General features: G+C 40.7%; 1 protein-coding gene across 1 annotated transcript in view; it reads right to left on the minus strand.

The window, feature by feature from the left end:
• slc44a1b (solute carrier family 44 member 1b) overlaps positions 1–5,318 on the minus strand; it is a 34,066-nt gene extending 28,748 nt beyond the window's left edge. The window contains exons 1-2 of the mRNA XM_055160551.1: positions 5,178–5,318; positions 4,148–4,237 (exon numbers count right to left, since the gene is read on the minus strand). Coding sequence (XP_055016526.1) covers positions 4,148–4,237; positions 5,178–5,201 — 114 coding nt within the window. The 5' untranslated portion in view covers positions 5,202–5,318. The remainder of the gene's footprint in view (positions 1–4,147; positions 4,238–5,177) is intronic.
• Positions 5,319–20,596: the final 15,278 nt, after the last annotated feature.

Genomic DNA, 20,596 nt, shown 5'->3' on the forward strand with positions numbered 1-20,596 from the left:
AAGACCAAGAAAAGACTGAGTCCAAGCTCCTTCAAGACCAAGAAAAGACTGAGTCCAAGCTCCTTCAAGACCAAGAAAAGACTGAGTCCAAGCTCCTTCAAGACCAAGAAAAGACTGAGTCAAAGCTCTTTCAAGATCGAGACAAGACCGAGTCTTAAGTGCCTTCAAGACCAACTTCCTCTAATGTTAATTCAACTTCCCTTAGTGTTAATTTGGCTCCTCCCACCCACTTCTTCAAACTCCTGTGAGAGAAGACCAGTTTGAACCAGTTTTATTCCTAATTTCATCTTAAATTAACTAAAATAAAGTGTAAAAATAAAATACATCTGTGTGTTGTTTAGATAAATCAGGATAACTCTAAAAAGTGTTTTCCGTTTACTCTCAAAACATTAATATAACTCTTGATTTCGAGGTTAAACAGGAACTTTGGTCCAGTGTTACTAAATTAACATTTCCAAAAATCAAGAGAAATGAACTCTAGAACAGACTGGACTCATATAAACTCGGATAAAATGTTAAAAAATGATTCTGTGAGAGTCAATTTTAACTCCACTTCTTGCTCTGTGCTGTGTTCATTAATTACAGTGAAGAAGGATGCAAAAAAGAGACAAAAAAAAAAAAAAAACTCTTCTATGAACAGAAGTGGCGGATTAAGTTGGGCTGGGAAATATGGAGATAAAAATAGAATCATGATCTCATTCCTGTGACGATCTGCTTTTGGGGGGAAATCGTGATCTGCTCATTTTGTCCTTGACACACACAGAACACAGACACTTCCTCCTCTGATTGGAGAACTTCAGAAAATCCACCTGGGATTTAACGATTTTGAGATAAAGTGTGAACTGTGAAGATGACAGGTGACTTTATTCATCTCTACAAACAGGCGCTTCAAAGATACTAAACGTGTTACCTGACCAGCCAGACCTACATTTGATTCCAGATTTGAAAAACTGCGATGCTGGACTTTTTCCTCTGCATACGGACTGAACCAGGACTAAAACAGAAATAAAACAGGACTAAACAAGGACTAAAGCTGGACTGAGTGAGGACTAAAGCAGGACTGAACCAGGTCTAAACCAGGACTAAACCAGGTCTCAACCAGGACTGAACCAGGTCTAAACCAGGTCTCAACCAGGACTGAACCAGGTCTAAACCAGGACTAAACCAGGTCTAAACCAGGACTGAACCAGGACTGAACCAGGACTGAACCAGGACTAAAACAGAAATAAAACAGGACTAAACAAGGACTAAAGCAGGACTGAACCAGGTCTAAACCAGGACTAAACCAGGTCTCAACCAGGACTGAACCAGGTCTAAACCAGGTCTCAACCAGGACTGAACCAGGTCTAAACCAGGACTAAACCAGGTCTAAACCAGGACTGAACCAGGACTGAACTAGGATTGAGTGTCGGAATGGGCCCGGAGATGCACCCACGTAGACCGTTGTAGACCGGGACTGAGACCGAGACCAGACTGGGACTGGGACCAGGACCGGGACTGAGACTGGGACGGGACTGAGACTGGGACTACACCGGGACTGAGACCAGGACGTGACCAGGACTGAGACCATTTTAGTCCTGGTTCAGTCCTGGTTCAATCCTGGTTCATTCCTGGTTCAATCCCGGTTCAGTCATGTTTTTGTCCTGGTTCAGTCCCGTTTTAGTCCTGGTTCAGTCCCGTTTTTGTCCTGGTTCAGTCCTGTTTTAGTCCTGGTTCAGTCCTGGTTCAGTCCCGTTTTAGTCCTGGTTTAGTCCTGTTGTAGTCCTGGTTCAGTCCCGTTTTAGTCCTGGTTCAGTCCTGTTGTAGTCCTGGTTCAGTCCTGGTTCAGTCCCGTTTTAGTCCTGGTTCAGTCCTGTTGTAGTCCTGGTTCAGTCCTGGTTCAGTCCCGTTTTAGTCCTGGTTCAGTCCTGTTTTAGTTCTGTTTCAGTCCTGGTTCAATTCGTATGCGGAGAAAAATTCCAGCATCACAGACCTTAACCCTAACGATTTGTTTTTTTCCCATTATTCATTTAAACACAAAATTGAAAAATGAAAAAAACAAATCATTATCTATGTTTTTTCAATTTGGTTTTAGAGACAAATAATGAAGAAAATAGCTGTTTTTTCATTTTCTTAATTTTGGTTTTATTTTGAAAAACGAATGAACGAATGATACACGGATTGTACTGGTTTAATACTGATTTAGTCCTGGTTTGTCCCTGCTTTTACCCTGGTTCAGTCTGGATTTAGTCCTGGTTTACACCTCCTTTAGTCCTAATTCAGTCCTGATATATTCCTGCTTTTTTGTTTTCCTTAAGATCTGGCATAAACCAGGTTGAGCCTGGTTTAATTCCTGGTGTAGACCCACCTCGGTCTAGATTGAATCTGGTTTAAGTCCTACCGCGAACAGAGCCAGCTGGAAGTTGTCGTTGTATGTTTCCAAACGTCTTCCTGGTTTGTGACGTAAGCGTGAGTAGAGCCTGTTTGGAAATCCGAGCGAGAAACCAAAGAGCCAATCAGGAATGAGGCTGTTGGATGTACACGCCCCCCTCCGCTGGCACCACTGGTTTGGAAGTGGGCGGGTTCTACACCGAGTCCAAGCACCTTCAAGACCAAGACAAGCCCGAGTCCAAGCGCCTTCAAAACCGAGATAAGACCGAGTCCAAGCTCTTTCAAGACCGAGACAAGACCGAGTGTAAGTGCTTTCCAGACCGAGACAAGACTGAGTCCAAGCTCTTTCAAGACCGAGACAAGACCGAGTGTAAGTGCTTTCCAGACCGAGACAAGACCAAGTCCAAGCGCCTTCAAGACCGAGACAAGACCGAGTCCAAGCTCTTTCAAGACCGAGACAAGACCGAGTGTAAGTGCTTTCCAGACCGAGACAAGACTGAGTCCAAGCTCCTTCAAGACCGAGACAAGACCGAGTCCAAGCTCTTTCAAGACCGAGACAAGACCAAGTGTAAGTGCTTTCCAGACCGAGACAAGACCAAGTCCAAGCGCCTTCAAGACCGAGATAAGACCGAGTGTAAGTGCTTTCAAGACCGAGACAAGACCGAGTCCAAGCTCTTTCAAGACCGAGACAAGACCGAGTGTAAGTGCCTTCCAGACCAAGACAAGACCGAGTCCAAGCTCTTTCAAGACCGAGACAAGACCGAGTGTAAGTGCCTTCCAGACCAAAACAAGACCGAGTCCAAGCACCTTCAAGACCAAGACAAGACCGAGTCCAAGTGCCTAGAAGACCAAGACAAGACCGAGTCCAAGCACCTTCAAGACCAAGACAAGACCAAGTCCAAGTGCCTAGAAAACCAAGAAAAGACAAAGTCCAAGCTCCTTCAAGACCAAGAAAAGACCGAGTCCAAGTGTCTTCTAGGCCGAGACAAGACCGAGTCCAAGCGCCTTCAAGACCGAGACAAGACTGAGTCCAAACGCAGAAGAGTCCGAGATGAGACCAAGCCCGCCCACGAGAACTACGACACTAGATTAGTCTATTATTAAAGGTGCATTGTGTAACTTTTCTGCTGGAGCGTCCGTCAAATGCTTCTCTCCATGGAGATGTTATTGCTTTGTATGATATTAAACCTTTCTGTCTTCATGGAAACCAAACCAGACCAAGTTACAGGTCAGATCTGCGGAGAGACGACCCTCAGTCACATCAGAATGTCTGTTTTTCTCGGTATTTTTGAGCTATAAAACCACCTGGAATTGAATAAATGCAAAGAAGAGCTGTTTAATGTCACACTGTGGAACATTTCAGACAGAGAAATGACACATCCATGGAAAGAAACAAGCAGGTGACGGTCGGACACCCAACTAAAAAGTTACACAAGTTACGTTTTAAGACCAAAACAAGAAAGTAGTTTCAGAGAGAGGGGTGATATTTCTATTTTTATAACGTCTATGAACGAAAAGCTGCCCAAAGTGAGTCAAAAAACAAACGAAAAGAGCTAGAAATTCAGTTTTGTGAGGAAGAAACTGCAGAAAACAGAAAAGCAGAATCAGTCGAAATTAAAACTAATCTTCTAGAGGACTAAAAATACAAATATAACCACGATCTCCTCACACAAGTCTAGTTTCACTTTCCAAAACATCGTCCCAGTGTCTGCGTTCAAAACCCGCTCTACCAAAGTGGGAGTTTGATTGACAGGTGTGGTACAGGTGAGGCCGTTACCATGCCAACGCAGAAGGCGGTGAACAGCAGGAACCAGGGCAGGTCTGTGCAGCTGCGGTCCTCCAGGGGGCGCCACTCTCGCTTAGGCCTCTGTGAGAAACAACAAAAACAGCATTATTCAAAAAAAAAAAAACAAAAAAAACACACACCAACAAGCTTCTCCACGGTCGTCGGTGATTTTAAGGAGATCCGAGCCGCACGCCGGAACGCTCACTCGCACACCTGTCTGTCGTGTTTGTGGTCGTTTTTTTAGTGTGTGACGTGAAAAATACAGCTCCGGGTTGGTCAAAAGAATCGACACGCAGACACAAAACTGCACTAAAACTGGAGTTGAAGCTTTAATAATGTTCAGAAGGCTCCTGATCGAGAACAAAGTCACGTTAAAGGAGCTCTTATCTTCTTTTGTGGGTAAATACTGAGACAAAATCTAGTATAAATGCTGTTTTATTATTGTCAGGACGTTGTTATGATGTTCTCCTGAGCCTGGTGCTGGTCAGGAGTGTGTAGCCAGACCTTTCTCTAGATGTTGGTCAGGAGAAGAGGCTTTTGTAGAACCTGGGGCTTTGTTTTCTCTGTTTTCTCTGTTTCGTTTGTGTGAGAAGGAGCGCGGAGCTGTCCATGGTGCTGTGTGCGCAGGTTTTCCTCAGACCTGCTGTTCGGACCACACACACACACACACGCACATACACACACGCACACTTATATTCAGTCATTATTATTTAACACAAAAGCGGAGAATATTAAAAAAATAAAAAATCAGATTGAGCTCGGGAGCAGAGATGAGCGCGGTGCAGTGCTCTCTTCTGCCTCTGCCTCTGCCTCTCCAGCCCCGAACAGAACCGAACCTAGCTCCTTTGTCGCGGGGAACAACAGGCCTGGCGCGCACGGACGAGGAGGGGGGGCCGACTAACGGTACCGGGCGGCGGTAATCGGATTAAGGATAATCTGGGCCCTTCAGCGCGCTCCCGAAGCCCGCTGTGAAGGGCACGCGGAGGGAGGTTCCGGTACCGGGGGAGCCGTGGGCACGTACCTCCGCGCTGCCGCAGCATCCCATCGCAGAGCCCCAGCAGAGCCACAGCCGCAGAGGGGACGGTCCGAGCGCACACGGGCCGGAGACGCGCCGGAGACGGGCCGGAGATGGGCCGAAGCACGAGCGCAATCAGGACACTGCACTTCCTGTGGCCGTCAGGCGCGCGGCCAACCACCCTCTGCGCATGCGCCCAACATGCTTTTGGACCGCTCTGGACAAAGGAGCAGCGTGCAGTACCGGCAGCGGCCACTACATGGGGTTCGACGGAGATTGGCGCTATAGAGCTGGGAGCGCTTCTGATTTAGTAAACGCCTCATTATCTTATTACAGCTCAAAACATTACTTATAAACCCACAACATATCTGGAATACAACGTTTATTTTTCTCTCAGAGGCAAATTTCACAAAATAAGGCCTCATTACCTTATTACAGCTCAAAACACAACATATAAACCCACAATATGTTTGGAATACAATGTTTATTTTTCTCTCAGAGGCAAATTTCACAAACTAACGCCTCATATCCTCATTACAGTGCAAAACACAACATATAAACCCACAACCAGTGTTGGGAAGGTGACTTTTAAAATGTATCCCCCTACAGATTACAGATTACATACCCCAAAATGTAGTTTGTAACGTAATCCATTAAATTACTTAAAGTGAGTAACGTAATCTGAATACTTTGGATTACTTGATTTGCTGTAGAGAAGCAAAAATGAAGATATCGTAACATAAGATGTTTTGTCTTTTAAAAGACAATAAAAAGCCCAGACTTTACCAAATTAAAAATATTAATGATAGAGGAGGAGGAGACACGGTCCACACAGTATGGTTTAGTCCTGTTAAATCCTGTTTTAGTCCTGTTTTAGTCCTGTCTTAGTCCTGTCTTAGTCCTGGTTTAGACCTGGTTTAGACCTGGCTTAATCCTGGTTTAGACCTGGTTTAATCCCGGTTTAGTTTCCGGCAATGAGTGGAATTACCAAGGATTTTTTATTTTTTTTTAAAAAAGGGGATATGGCCCAAAATGTGAAAACAGGAAAATACTGCTGTGTAATCCATTTATTCCAACAAAGTAACTGTAATCCAATTACTACTCATTGAAACAGTAACTATAACTGAATACAGTTACTCATAATTTGTACTCTGATTACATAACTCTGGTACATGTAATCTGTTACTCCCCAACACTGCTCACAAGATATTTGGAATACAATGTTTATTTTTCTCTCAGAGGAAAATTTCACACACTAACGCCTCATTACCTTATTACAGCTCAAAACACAACATATAAACCTGAAACATGTTTCAAATACAATGTTTTTTTTTCCCTCCCAGAGGCAAACTTCACAAACTAAACATTTGAGTTTGACAACCAACCCTGGGCTACCTCACAACGGTCACTGCACTGAGCTGAGACCTGGTAAAACTATTTAAAACTTCAAAGTTTCTGGACACTAAATCAAACTCGGATGATCCTCTCTCACACGCTGTGGTCTCATAACACATGGTATTATTTGGTAGCAACAGCAGATTTTCACTACAGGGCCGTTGTACGCACTGCACTCTCCATAGAACTCCTCGCATTTACTTCAGGAACACCTCACCCCTCTGCCCTTAACGCTGCTCTCACCTCTACAGGGCGCACAGGTGAAGGAGCCATCATATTCCTGACATCAGAGTGCAATGTGATGCCTTTTGTACTGTGTCTGTGTGGTTGATGCTGTTGTGTTTGTCTCTTCAGGGACAATAAAGTCTAAAGTCAAAGTCTCTGTTACAGACGTGATACAGTATTGTTGCTTCTTTATGTGTTGGTGAGGGTCCTTCATTCATTCTATTAGACACGATAAACAATAGTAAACACACTGTGGACATAGACCTGGACTCCACCTGCACCCGGGCCTCCCACACCTGAGCATCAGCAGAAAACTCCCAGTGCTCTCCTCAGACAAACTTCTGCAGACTTTATTCAATGAACGCATCACTATTAAAATATATAAACTGTGACCAGGAGACAATGGGCCTGTGTTTGTGGGCTAATCTAAGTTGTAAAACTAACATTGTCCAGTAGAGGGGGCTGGTGCCTCTGAGTAAAGGTGAGCCTGGCATGATGTGTTTATGGTCACTTCAAAGCAAGTTTCCCTGGAACAAATGTACAGAAAACGTAAAATTGTGCACCAATCTCTTTCACTTTACAAAGGATTTTAAATGTTTAACTCTGGACAGATACATGAATTATGATACTTAGTTTGTGCTGTAGTACTTTGTTGTTCTGTTTCTGATTTGTTTGCTTCCTCCTGCTTAACACCAGTTCATCTTTATGAAGATGAACTGGTGTTAAGATGACGCTCTGACAAAGGAATAAAGGGTAAAGCTTAAGCTTCAGCCTTCACCTTATCGGTCTGTGTATGTTAAATATGACTGTCTGTGAATTAATGTCAAAATATACCTGTGACTGAAATAAATAAATAAATAAATAAATAAATAATTCTCGTGGTGCTGAGCAGAGCGAGTAAATAGAAAAATCCATAACTAATATAAAATATTCTTTAAGATAACAAATAATGAGTTATAAACTGACTTTTCACCGTGATGAATGTTCATGTTTTACCTGCTGTGAACCAAAGCAAAGCTGCGGTGCTTTGTTTGTCAAGTAACTAATGTGAGTCAGTGTCTTTATTTATGTCAGGACTGACATCGTTAACCTGAGATGCACAAAGCCCAGGATTCACCAGGTCAGTGTGACTCCTTTAAACTTCTGAGCTTAATCAGCTTTGTGCTGGAGTGTGAGACTAAAGACCAGTAATGTGTGAGACTAAAGACCAGTCCTGTATGAGACTAAAGACCAGTCCTGTGTGACTAAAGACCAGTCCTGTGTGGGACTAAAGACCAGTCCTGTGTGGGACTAAAGACCAGTCCTGTATGAGACTAAAGACCAGTCCTGTGTGAGACTAAAGACCAGTCCTGTGTGAGACTAAAGACCAGTCCTGACTAAAGACCAGTCCTGTGTGAGAAAGACCAGTCCTGTGTGAGACTAAAGACCAGTCCTGTGTGAGACTAAAGACCAGTCCTGTGTGAGACTAAAGACCAGTCCTGTGTGAGACTAAAGACCAGTCCTGTGTGGGACTAAAGACCAGTCCTGTGTGGGACTAAAGACCAGTCCTGTGTGAGACTAAAGACCAGTCCTGTGTGGGACTAAAGACCAGTCCTGTGTGAGACTAAAGACCAGTCCTGTGTGGGACTAAAGACCAGTCCTGTGTGGGACTAAAGACCAGTCCTGCATGAGACTAAAGACCAGTCCTGTGTGGACTAAAGACCAGTCCTGTGTGGGACTAAAGACCAGTCCTGTGTGAGACTAAAGACCAGTCCTGTGTGAGACTAAAGACCAGTCCTGTATGAGACTAAAGACCAGTCCTGTGTGGGACTAAAGACCAGTCCTGTGTGAGACTAAAGACCAGTCCTGTGTGGGACTAAAGACCAGTCCTGTGTGGGACTAAAGACCAGTCCTGTGTGGGACTAAAGACCAGTCCTGTGTGGGACTAAAGACCAGTCCTGTGTGAGACTAAAGACCAGTCCTGTGTGGGACTAAAGACCAGTCCTGTGTGGGACTAAAGACCAGTCCTGTGTGGGACTAAAGACCAGTCCTGTGTGGGACTAAAGACCAGTCCTGTGTGGGACTAAAGACCAGTCCTGTGTGGGACTAAAGACCAGTCCTGTGTGGGACTAAAGACCAGTCCTGTGTGGGACTAAAGACCAGTCCTGTGTGGGACTAAAGACCAGTCCTGTGTGGGACTAAAGACCAGTCCTGTTTTATTTATTTATTTTTTTGAATGCATTTGTTATGGGTGTGTGCTTGAGTGTGTGTGTTTATGTGTATGTATGCAAATGTATGTAATTTGTATATATGTTGTTTGCATCATTATTAATGTAATTATTGTTACTTTATTTGTATTATTATTTTCTGGTCAATATTACTATTATTATAGTATTTTAACTGTATTATTATTTTTTATTTATTCTTAAAATGTTTTTTTCCCCCTTAATTTTATAAATTATTATTATTATTATTATTATTATTATTATTATTATTTTTTTTTATTTTTTTTTTTTATTAATATTTTTTTTTTTCTTTTCTTTCAGCGTCTGTTAAGGGTGGGTGTGGGGAGGGCGAATCGGGTTTTGGGAATGGGGAGGAGGGGGTTTAAATGTGGCATTTGTATACTTGTATATTTTGTGGCATTACTGTGTGGCCGTAAGACCACAATATAGGAAAAAAAAAAATACTAAAATAAATAAAATATATCTGATAAAAAAAAGACCAGTCCTGTGTGAGACTAAAGACCAGTCCTGTGTGAGACTAAAGACCAGTCCTGTGTGAGACTAAAGACCAGTCCTGTGTGAGACTAAAGACCAGTCCTGCAGTTTCATTGGCTGTTTCATTGTATTTTATTGTTAGATTTTGTTTGTGTTTTCTGTCGTTGTGACTGGTGTAATTCAGGATTATCATGTAACGTCTTCTCCCAAGTCCGTCTTTAATAAATCTCCTCTAAATCCCCCCTGGCAGTTTGTGGGACATACCCTGTAGATTCTGCAGTGGCTGTGGGTGCTGGGCTGCCGTCTGTACTCCACGTGAGGGTGGGACGAGTGGGGTGAGTGTCGGGTCTGCTCCACGTGAGGGTGGGACGAGTGGGGTGAGTGTCGGGTCTGCTCCACGTGTGGGTGGGCTGGGTGGCGAGGGTGCTCCATGGGTGGGGTGGTCAGTCTGTCCAGTCAGGGCCTCCAGATCTCTTCTTCTACTGCGGTGTTGTGAAGGATCGGACACGCCCAGCCATCGCTCCAGGGCCTGAGGAGCAGAGAGTCACATTTACAGCAGTTTAACTCTTTACATGAACATTAAAGATGCTCTGTGCCACTTTCTTGGTCGGGCACCTGTTTATTAAAGAATATTAAAGAGATGATATTAACTGCCAACACAAACATATTTAGATCACCGTGTTTCCTTTTACTGTTTTGAAAATGCTATATTCGCAGAAAAGACCATATTAATAAGCTTCACTTTAGTTTTTCCTCGCTCTGAGTCTCCCTTCCCTTTGCTCCCTGAGTTACATCACCCCCTTCAGAGCGTTATCACAACAATACCTCATCTTTAAGTTTATCTAGATTCGTAGAAGATTCACATGTGACACCTGCAGGCCAAGTTACAGAATTGGGGACAGTGAAACATTCCAGGTAATTTTTTTCTGACGACACAACCTATTCACATCAACACTTTTTGAATGCAAGTCGTAACTGGACCTTTCACGACTTTCACAAATTACGAAGCACGATCTTTTGCTTTGGAGAAATACTGCAATAAACAATAACACTGAGATTACTTTAAACCATTGACACAAAGCTGGATAATCCCAGTGAACCATTTTTAAATAAACAGCATCAGAAAAACCTTGAGCTGCAACAAATAAATTAGCCACAGAAGTTCAATCCTCTTGAGCAGGGGTGTCAAACTCACAGATTCACAGAGGCAAAAATTAAAAACCGGAACTAAGTCATGGATGAAACCAAACATTTATTGAAAAATGTAAACAACATCTGCATGTTTTCTCTTCTTTCGAGATATGTAATGTTAAAACTTTTCTTATTAAAATAAATGTTTAATAATAGTTTTGCTTAAACATTGAATCCAGAACAAGCAGAATATAAAATAATAACACAATTTTAAATAAACAGTGTCTCTATAGTCTATCTGTAGCCGGAGGACCAGCTCTAATACATATTTGATATGATCTCGTGGGCCAAATATAATTATATCGTGGGCCAAATTTGGCCCCTGGGCCTGAGTTTGACATGTCTGGTCTACATCTTAAATTTGATCATACTACACAAAAATGGTTAAAGTCTCTACACTATTGCAAAGATAAATATGGAGCATAAAAATATATTGTAAATACTGAACTAGTTTGTCTTTTCTCATTCTGACGCCTGATTTTCATAATGTACTTGATTAATTCGAAGTGAAATTAGTCCAGTGGTGGGAAAAAACTCAAGTCTGTTAAATAAAATAGATTCTTGTGAGATTTAAGCTTTGTTATAATGTTGTTACGTCCTTAAAAACAGACCTGTCTACATCTTCAGAGCTCAAAATGCACTGTTCCACCTTGTGATGTCATGAAGCGATATAGTTTTAAAGTTAACAGCTACGTTTTATCTTTTATTCAGCAAAAATTGGCAATTCCTGGACTGAAATTATCCAAATTATGAAGTAAAGTGAAGATATGATGACTTTTGAAACACAGTGGAGCACTTCCTGTACTACCATGTGACATCACAAGGTGGAACAGAGTGTTTTCTGTTTGAGAGAAAACATGTGAATGAAACAAAACACAACTCCAGGTATTTTTGAGGAAGCAACAATATAACACAGATCAGAAAACAGCGTAAATTAGATCTTTTAAAGCACAAATAGAGGTTAAAAAATACTGATGTAACTATTTAAAATAATAAAAATAATAATAAATTTAAGTTAAATAATGTTATTCAAGACACCCAAAGCTCGCAGTACTGGTAAAATACTATTGTAGCCACAGCTGCCCTGGGACAAACTGATCATCGCTGGCTCCTCCCACCACCACTCACGCCACATTCATATTAAGCGATGTGGTGAAGTGTCTTGCCCAAGGACACAACAGCAGAACTTGGTCCGGACGGGAATCGAGCCTCTGACTGAGTTTACGAGTTCATTTTGAGAGTAAAAGATTTTAAAAAGTCAAATTTAGTGATTTTTGAGAAGCTACACAATCGATTTCTTAATACTGCTGGTACTTTTACTTTCGTACTTTGTTACTTTTCACAACTGCAGTATTTTTAAGTATATTTTGTAGACTTTTCTCACCTCTGCTCAAGGCCAAAAGCTCCGTTCTGTTTAATTCCGATCAGCACCAAAGTTCAAGACAAAGACAAAATTAAATCCAGCTGCTTTTGTCGTTGAAACAGTCCGATTGTCCTGGTGGAGTCCAAGCCGAGTCCAAGTTTCAGAACAGGTTTATGGAGTCCTGTAAGATCCTACTGTGGAGAGCCATGGTCCCGTTGGCTTTAGTCCAGTTTGGTCCTGGTTCTGGTCCAGGTTTAGTCTGGCCGTAGTCCTGGTTTGCCGGTCGGGTCCGGGGTAGTCTGACTCCGGAGCCGAGCGGAGGGGAGGACAGTGGAGGCTTTGTGCTCTTGTTTATCACTGTACCAGCCAAACTCTGTCTCAGCATCAACGCACAAAACGCACACACACACACACACACACACACACACACACACACACACACACACACACTGCACACACACACACTGTACACACACACACATCCATACTATTGTGATGGACAGTTACAGTTACAACTTAGACTTAGACTCAAACTTTCCTGATCCACGAGGGAAATTATTTGAACAGCAGCTCACACATCAGTTGTAGGGAGTATTATTTATTGTAGAGAGTATTATATATCACATAAGGGTGAGTTGTTGTACAGTTGTAGGGAGTATTATATATTACATAAGGTTGAGTTGTTGTACAGCTATAGGGAGTATTATATATGTGGTACAGTTGTAGGGAGTATTATCTATTACTGTACATAAGGGTGAGTTGTAGGGAGCATTATTTGTTACATAAGGGTGAGTTGTTGTGCAGTTGTAGGGAGTATTATATATTACATAAGGTTGAGTTGTTGTACAGCTCTAGGGAGTATTATATATGTGGTACAGTTGTAGGGAGTATTATCTATTACTGTACATAAGGGTGAGTTGTAGGGAGCATTATTTGTTACATAAGGGTGAGTTGTTGTGCAGTTGTAGGGAGTATTACATATTAAATAAGGGTGAGTTGTTGTACAGTTGTAGGGAGTATATATGTTACATAAGGGTGAGTTTTTGCACAGTTGTAGGGAGTATTATATGTTACATAAGGGTGAGTTTTTGTACAGTTGTAGGGAGTATTATCTGTTACATAAGGGTGAGTTGTTGTACAGTTGTAGGGAGTATTATATGTTACATAAGGGTGAGTTGTTGTACAGTTGTAGGGAGTATTACATATTAAATAAGGGTGAGATGTTGCACAGTTGTAGGGAGTATTATATGTTACATAAGGGTGAGTTGTTGTACAGTTGTAGGGAGTATTATATGTTACATAAGGGTTAGTTGTTGTACAGTTGTAAGGAGTATTGTCTATAACATAAATTTGAGTTTTTGAACAGTTGTAGGGAGTATTATATATTACATACAGGTTAGTTGTACAGTTGTAGGGAGTATTACATATTAAATAAGGGTGAGTTGTTGCACAGTTGTAGGGAGTATTATATGTTACATAAGGGTGAGTTTTGCACAGTTTTAGGGAGTATTACATATTAAATAACGGTGAGTTGTTGCATAGTTGTAGGGAGTATTATCTGTTGCATAAGGGTGAGTTGTTGTACAGTTGTAGGGAGTATTATCTGTTACATAAGGGTGAGTTTTTGCACAGTTGTAGGGAGTATTATATGTTACATAAGGGTGAGTTGTTGTACAGTTGTAGGGAGTATTATCTGTTACATAAGGGTGAGTTGTTGTACAGTTGTAGGGAGTATTATATGTTACATAAGGGTGAGTTGTTGCACAGTTGTAGGGAGTATTATATGTTACATAAGGGTGAGTTGTTGTACAGTTGTAGGGAGTATTATCTGTTACATAAGGGTGAGTTGTACAGTTGTAGGGAGTATTATATGTTACATAAGGGTGAGTTTTGCACAGTTGTAGGGAGTATTATATGTACATAAGGGTGAGTTGTTGCACAGTTGTAGGGAGTATTATCTGTTACATAAGGGTGAGTTGTTGTTGCACATTTGTAGGGAGAAAATATGTAAATATAAACCTTGAAACAACATTATAACATGGATCAGAAAACAGGGTAATATGAGACTTTTAATGTAAAAAGACATTTTTGTACGAACATGCACTTTATACATGAGACCCCTGACCTACAGCTTGACTCAGGGTTTCTTCTCTCAATACAGATAGATACATTCAAGGAGATTGCAGCACCTGTTTATTTAGTTCTGTGTCTCTCGTCATCGGTCACTTTGCGTTTTTGTTTTTGTTTGCTATTTTGAGACACTCGTCGCCTTCGTTAATGTGTCTCTACTTTTGTGTCACTTAGATTTTACGTGACTTTGTACGAGACACTCGGCATCACGCATGACCTTTGTATGTTTGTTCATCTTGTGTTGCAGTCCTTTTGGTTCATTTCTGTACAGTTAGTTTGCTTTGCTTTGATTTCACCTCTTTATGTTCATATTTTAGTCTCGTTAAGTTTACCTTTTACATTCATGTTAATTAAACATTATTAATTTACTCCATTCTCCATCTTAGTTCTTTTCTTACTTCCTCTATCCCTAGAAGAGCTGGGCAAGAGCGTAACAACCGTACAGAAAAAAAAAAAAAAAAACATACAGAAAACTCGTCCACCCAAAAGATAAAATAGAACTTTTTTCAACTGGGTCTGTTCAATTCAGCGCTTTGTCCACGGCAATTAACTTTTTTTTAATGACTAAAAGTCCTCAGAATAGCGCTTATAAATATGAAACGGAAACTTCATTTAGAGCACGAGTGATGGTTGTAGATGTGGTTCAGTCCTGGTTCAGTCCTGGTTCAGTCCTGGTTCAGTCCTGGTTTAGTCCTGGTTCAGTCCTGGTTTAGTCCTGGTGTAGTCCTGGTTTAGTAATGGTTCAGTCCTGGTTTAGTCCTGGTTTAGTCCTGGTGTAGTCCTGGTTTAGTAATGGTTCAGTCCTGGTTCAGTCCTGGCTCAGTCCTGGTTTAGTTCTGGTTCAGTCCTGGCTCAGTCCTGGTTTAGTCCTGGCTCAGTCCTGGCTCAGTCCTGGCTCAGTCCTGGCTCAGTCCTGGCTCAGTCTTGGCTCAGTCCTGGCTCAGTCCTGGTTTAGTCCTGGTTTAGTAATGGTTCAGTCCTGGCTCAGTCCTGGCTCAGTCTGGTTTAGTCCTGGCTCAGTCCTGGTTCAGTCCTGGTTCAGTCCTGGCTCAGTCCTGGCTCAGTCCTGGTTCAGTCCTGGTTTAGTTCTGGTTCAGTCCTGGCTCAGTCCTGGCTCAGTCCTGGCTCAGTTCTGGTTTAGTCCTGGTTCAGTCCTGGTTCAGTCCTGGCTCAGTCCTGGCTCAGTTCTGGTTCAGTCCTGGCTCAGTCCTGGCTCAGTCCTGGTCAGTCCTGGCTCAGTCCTGGCTCAGTCCTGGTTCAGTCCTGGCTCAGTCCTGGCTCAGTCCTGGTTTAAGTCCTGGTTTAGCCTCTCTTCATTGTAAACGGGCTCAGGGCTGGACGTGTAGATGCATTGTGTTTTATAAGTGACTGTGCACACAAAGACGCACATAGACTCAGTGTATGGAGAGGGGAGGGGTAATGTAAGAAAGAACCACTGTGGCATCATTTTTAAGGTGCACTGTGTCACTTTTCACCATCTTGTATCTATAGAGATGCCAGAGCTTTGCTGAAATTCCCAGATTATGGCATTAAACAGGGAGCGGTGGCGGCAGGTGAGGTGGGCGTAGACAAACCCCACCAATCATGGACCAGGGCTCCCACATCAGGAATCAGGACAATCAACAAAATAAAACAAAACACACAAAACAAGTCAGAGCTGGACGACTGGGGCTGTAACAAAGATGTGGATATTGAGTTCTCATTGTCCTCTGCAATTTTTTGTTATGCCCTTGATGTACGGTAATGTGAATATGTCTACATTTTTTTTTTTTAGTAGTATTAGTAGTAGTATTAGTAATAGTAGTAGTAGTAGTAGTAGTAGTATTAGTATTAGTAAGTAGTAGTAGTAGCAGTAGTAGTAGTAGTAGTAGCAGTAGTAGTCAGTAGTAGCAGTAGTAGTCAGTAGTAGTAGTAGTAGTAGTAGTAGTAGTAGTAGTAGTAGTAGTAGTAGCAGTAGTAGTAGCAGTAGTAGTCTTAGTAGTAGTAGTAGTAGTAGTAGTAGTAGTAGTAGTAGCAGTAGTAGTAGTAGTAGTAGTAGTAGTAGTAGTAGTAGTAGTAGTAGTAGTAGTAGTAGTAGTAGTAGTAGTAGTAGTAGTAGTAGTAGTAGTAGTAGTAGTAGTAGCAGTAGTAGTAGTAGTAGTAGTAGTAGTAGTAGTAGTAGTAGTAGTAGTAGTAGTAGTAGTAGTAGTAGTAGTAGTAGTAGCAGTAGTAGTAGTAGTAGTAGCAGTAGTAGTAGTAGTAGTACAGTAGTAGTAGTAGTAGTAGTAGTAGTAGTAGTAGTAGTAGTAGTAGTAGTAGTAGTAGTAGTAGTAGTAGTAGTAGTAGTAGTAGTAGTAGTAGCAGTAGTAGTAGTAGTAGTAGTAGTAGTAGTAGTAGTAGTAGTAGTAGTAGTAGTAGTAGTAGTAGTAGTAGTAGTAGTAGTAGTAGTAGTAGTAGTAGTAGTAGTAGTAGTAGTAGTAGTAGTAGTAGTAGTAGTAGTAGTAGTAGTAGTAGTAGTAGTAGTAGCAGTAGTAGTAGTAGTAGTAGTAGTAGTAGTAGTAGTAGTAGTAGTAGTAGTAGTAGTAGTAGTAGTAGTAGTAGTAGTAGTAGTAGTAGTAGTAGTAGTAGTAGTAGTAGGAGGAGTAGTAGTAGTAGTAGTAGTTAGTAGTAGTAGTAGTAGTAGTAGTAGTAGTAGTAGTAGTAGTAGTAGTAGTAGTAGTAGTAGTAGTAGTAGTAAATTTTGTGAATCATCATGGTGAATGTGTCTGAGGATTGTTTTTTTCTATTATAAATATTAGAATAACAGTACAATCTCAAATTAAATCTCTTATTTCTTGAGTGGCTGGAGTTCGGTCTGAGCCCCGGGTCCACAGCGCGAGGAGCGAGGAGCGAGGAGCGAGGAGCGAGGAGCGAGGAGCGAGGAGCGAGGAGCGAGGAGCGAGGAGCGAGGAGCGAGGAGCGAGGAGCACCCTACGTCAGCATGACTTCACCCTGATTGGGTCATTCACATCTCATCAGCCTTCAGCCCAGTGTCCGAACCCTCCTCCTCCTCCTCCTCCGTCTTTATCCACACACACTGAACCAGCCCTCCCCTTCTCTCCCATTCACGGCTCATTGTGTGTTGTACCATTCAGATATAATAAAGCTACAGAGATCATTCTAGGGACGCACCGATACTGGTACTAGTATTGAAAATCTGCTGGTTTCATGATATCGGTTAAGACAATATCCTGGTTGGACCTTTAATCAGACGTAATATGGTGATTTACAGTCTGATTATGGCCTAGAACTTCTCATAATGTCAGTTTTTATTCATAAACTGCAAAAACTTAAGATATAATCACCTAAATCTATCAGAAAATGACTTAAAGTAGTGAAATTATTCGTCCATGCAGCAAGATAATTTTACTATCTCTACCTCTAGACTAGAATTAATCAGTTTCAGAATCAGTAAGTCGATAATAAATCTGAAAACAAGATAATTAACCTGATATAAGTTTTAAAATCTTGGCCCGATCAGAGAAATTTGCAGAGTACAAAGTCGTTCAGTTGTGATTTGAAGTTTTAAATAAAAGTTACAAAACAAAATTGAATCACTTGTGTAAAAAGTTCACAGTTTTTTAAGGAAACAAGTGACATATTTTCCATTTCTACGTTTAACTGGTTCACATATAAGTATAGATATCGGAACTGGAAAAAGCTGTATCAGTGTCTCTAATCGTCTCCATGGTAACCAAACGTAAAAGCAGGCCATGTTGGAACTGTAAAATTCATCCAGAACACGTGTAGATGGTGGATTCAGGGTTCATACTCTTTTTCTCTGACAAAATTTCAAAACTTGACTTTAATTTTTCATGACCTAAAGTGAATTTTCCATGATTTTACTGCACCGTACATGTGTAGAATTGATCAGACTTTTAGAACTAAATATAAAAGGTTTGGTTTATAGTTTTTTAACATTCAAAATCCTGTCAGTCCATCGCCTCCAAACGGTGAACCCTTATAATGTTTATGTTTACTAAAGGTGCACTGTGTAACTTTTTGTTTGGGGGAGTGTGTCAATACTCTGCCTGGAATGTTCCACAGTGTGACATTTAAACAGCTCTACCTTACATTTATTCAATTACAGGAGGTTTTATAGCTCAAAAATACCTAGAAAAACACACATTCTGAGTGTGAGCGGGGTCGCCTCTCCACAGATCTGACCTGTAACTTGGTCTGGTTTGGTCCCCATGCCACACTGTGAAATAAGGCTTTGCCATGAATTGAATTTTGATGGTGATTTTGATTTGTGTGTCAAACGATCTCCAAACTCATAATTGAGTTGAAACGATTAAAGCTTAACAAAGTTTGGGATATTTTTGTATATAAATAAGTATATTTTTTAATTTTTTTTAATATAGATTGTAGAACAGCTGGATATATAGTTTATTTTGGATACATCTATATTTTTCTATGCCTAAAGTTGTCTTATCATGTTTTATACATCGCAAAACTGCTCTAAGGTTCATATTTGTAGCCTATATTTATTTTTAATTTGACAGTTTTGTATAAATTATCAATAACAAAGTGTTTTTTAGAAAGAGAAAAGCTGAATAAATGCATTGTGTAACTTAAAAAATTATCGTCTGAATAATCGTGATTTTAAAATTTACCAAAATAATCGTGATAATGATTTTTTCCAAAATCGAGCAGCACTACTATGAAACGTTACGGACAAAGTAAAAACATCTCCATGACGAAAAGCATTTGATGAAGACTCCACCAGAAAAGTTACACAACGCAGCTTTAAGTTAACTACAGTTTTATCTTGTAATAACATGTATTGGGCTGTTTTATTTGTTCAGAAATATGTATACTATATGAACCGGATCATTTCCTTTTGGTTCCATAATAAAATGTTTTTTAAAGTTCTTTGTTTTTGTTTTTTTACTTAAGAGAAAACCGGTAATTGTAATTAATTTATACTGATAAAGAAGAAGTGAAGCTTTGTTTCAAGTGGAAAGGCCCAGTAAATAAACAAATATCACCATATCATAAATGTTTTCATGTTTAAAAAGAAAAAACATCAAAACTACAAAAACACATTTTTATTTTTCACATAGCTTAAAGCTCTGACATTACAAAAGCAATAAAACTGTACATATTTTCAGTTTTCTCTGTTAAATTATGTCTGTGTGTCTGTATAATCCCTCAGTCGTCCAGGTTGGTTCCATCGCAAAAGAAAATTTTATTCTGGTCAAATGTTTGCTTTTGTTATACAAATATAAAATAAATTCTATTAACTGGCCAAAGGTTTTAAAGTGAAGATGTCTGGATCAGTGAAACGTGTTCACTCTAAAACCTTTGACCAGGTGACAGAATTTATTTGATGTATGTATAATAACAAAAGTCTGGTGGCACATTCATGTGCTCTAGTGCTGCAAAGACACAGAATCTCATTCATGTGTCTGAGAGTAGGTTTATTGGGTTTTTTTTGCTCATAGCATTTTGTGTAATATATAATTTATACCTTAAGGACCCATATTACATTATTTTCTATGTTATAATGTTGTTTCCTCATCACAAACAGACCTGGAGTTGTGTTTTGTTTCATTCACACATGTTTAACCCTGCATGTTTAGGCTGAGTTCTTCTCTCAAACAGAAAACAATCTACATCTCCAAAGTGCAAAATGCTCTGTTCCATCTTGTGATGTCATGTGGTGATACCGGAAGTGTTTTCACTGTGTTTTCAGCCCTGGAGTTGCCAATCTCTACTGAACTGAAATTAAAAGGAGCTGTTAACCTGAAAACTACCACTACATGACATCACAACGTGCAACAGAACATTTTTGAGCTTTGGAGATGTAGACAGACTCATAATAAAGTGTTACTCAAACTAGAGCATGGACAAATATTTAGAACTTAGAACTCGGACACATCGGCACGTCAGCTGTTTCCTTTTTACAGTAAAACGACTCGCTTTGACTCTTAAGTGTTCAAAAGATCAGATACTTCAGATACATAATTTTAAATTGGAGATAACGTCGACAGGAAATAGAGTCTCTGTCACTAATCTGCAGCTTCACCTCGATCTGAGCGCTGTGTGGATGTAAACAAACACACGTGAGGAACTACTCCCACCTTTTTACTTTCAAATAACCCCTCACACTGGATTAACAGCGCGGTTTTGTGGACTAGATGTCATTTGAGGAGGACAGTTTCTTGGTTAATATGGATGAGATGCTGCAGTTTCAAATTCACCACTTAACAAGAGGTGAGTAATAAAGTCTCCTCATTATTTTTGCTTTATCCTGAGTCTGTATTTCCTGAGTCTGTCTCTGCGTCCGCTAGAGGAACACAAAATCCTACGTGTGTCATCTATGCAAACTGTGTGATTTTAACTGTGTCGGGTTCAGTCGGGTTCGAACACAAATATCTTAATTTAAAGACACTCAGTGG

This window comes from Boleophthalmus pectinirostris, unplaced genomic scaffold (assembly GCF_026225935.1).
Source record: "Boleophthalmus pectinirostris isolate CB_2022bp ecotype Guang Dong unplaced genomic scaffold, ASM2622593v1 HiC_scaffold_3, whole genome shotgun sequence".
Taxonomy (NCBI): domain Eukaryota; kingdom Metazoa; phylum Chordata; class Actinopteri; order Gobiiformes; family Gobiidae; genus Boleophthalmus; species Boleophthalmus pectinirostris.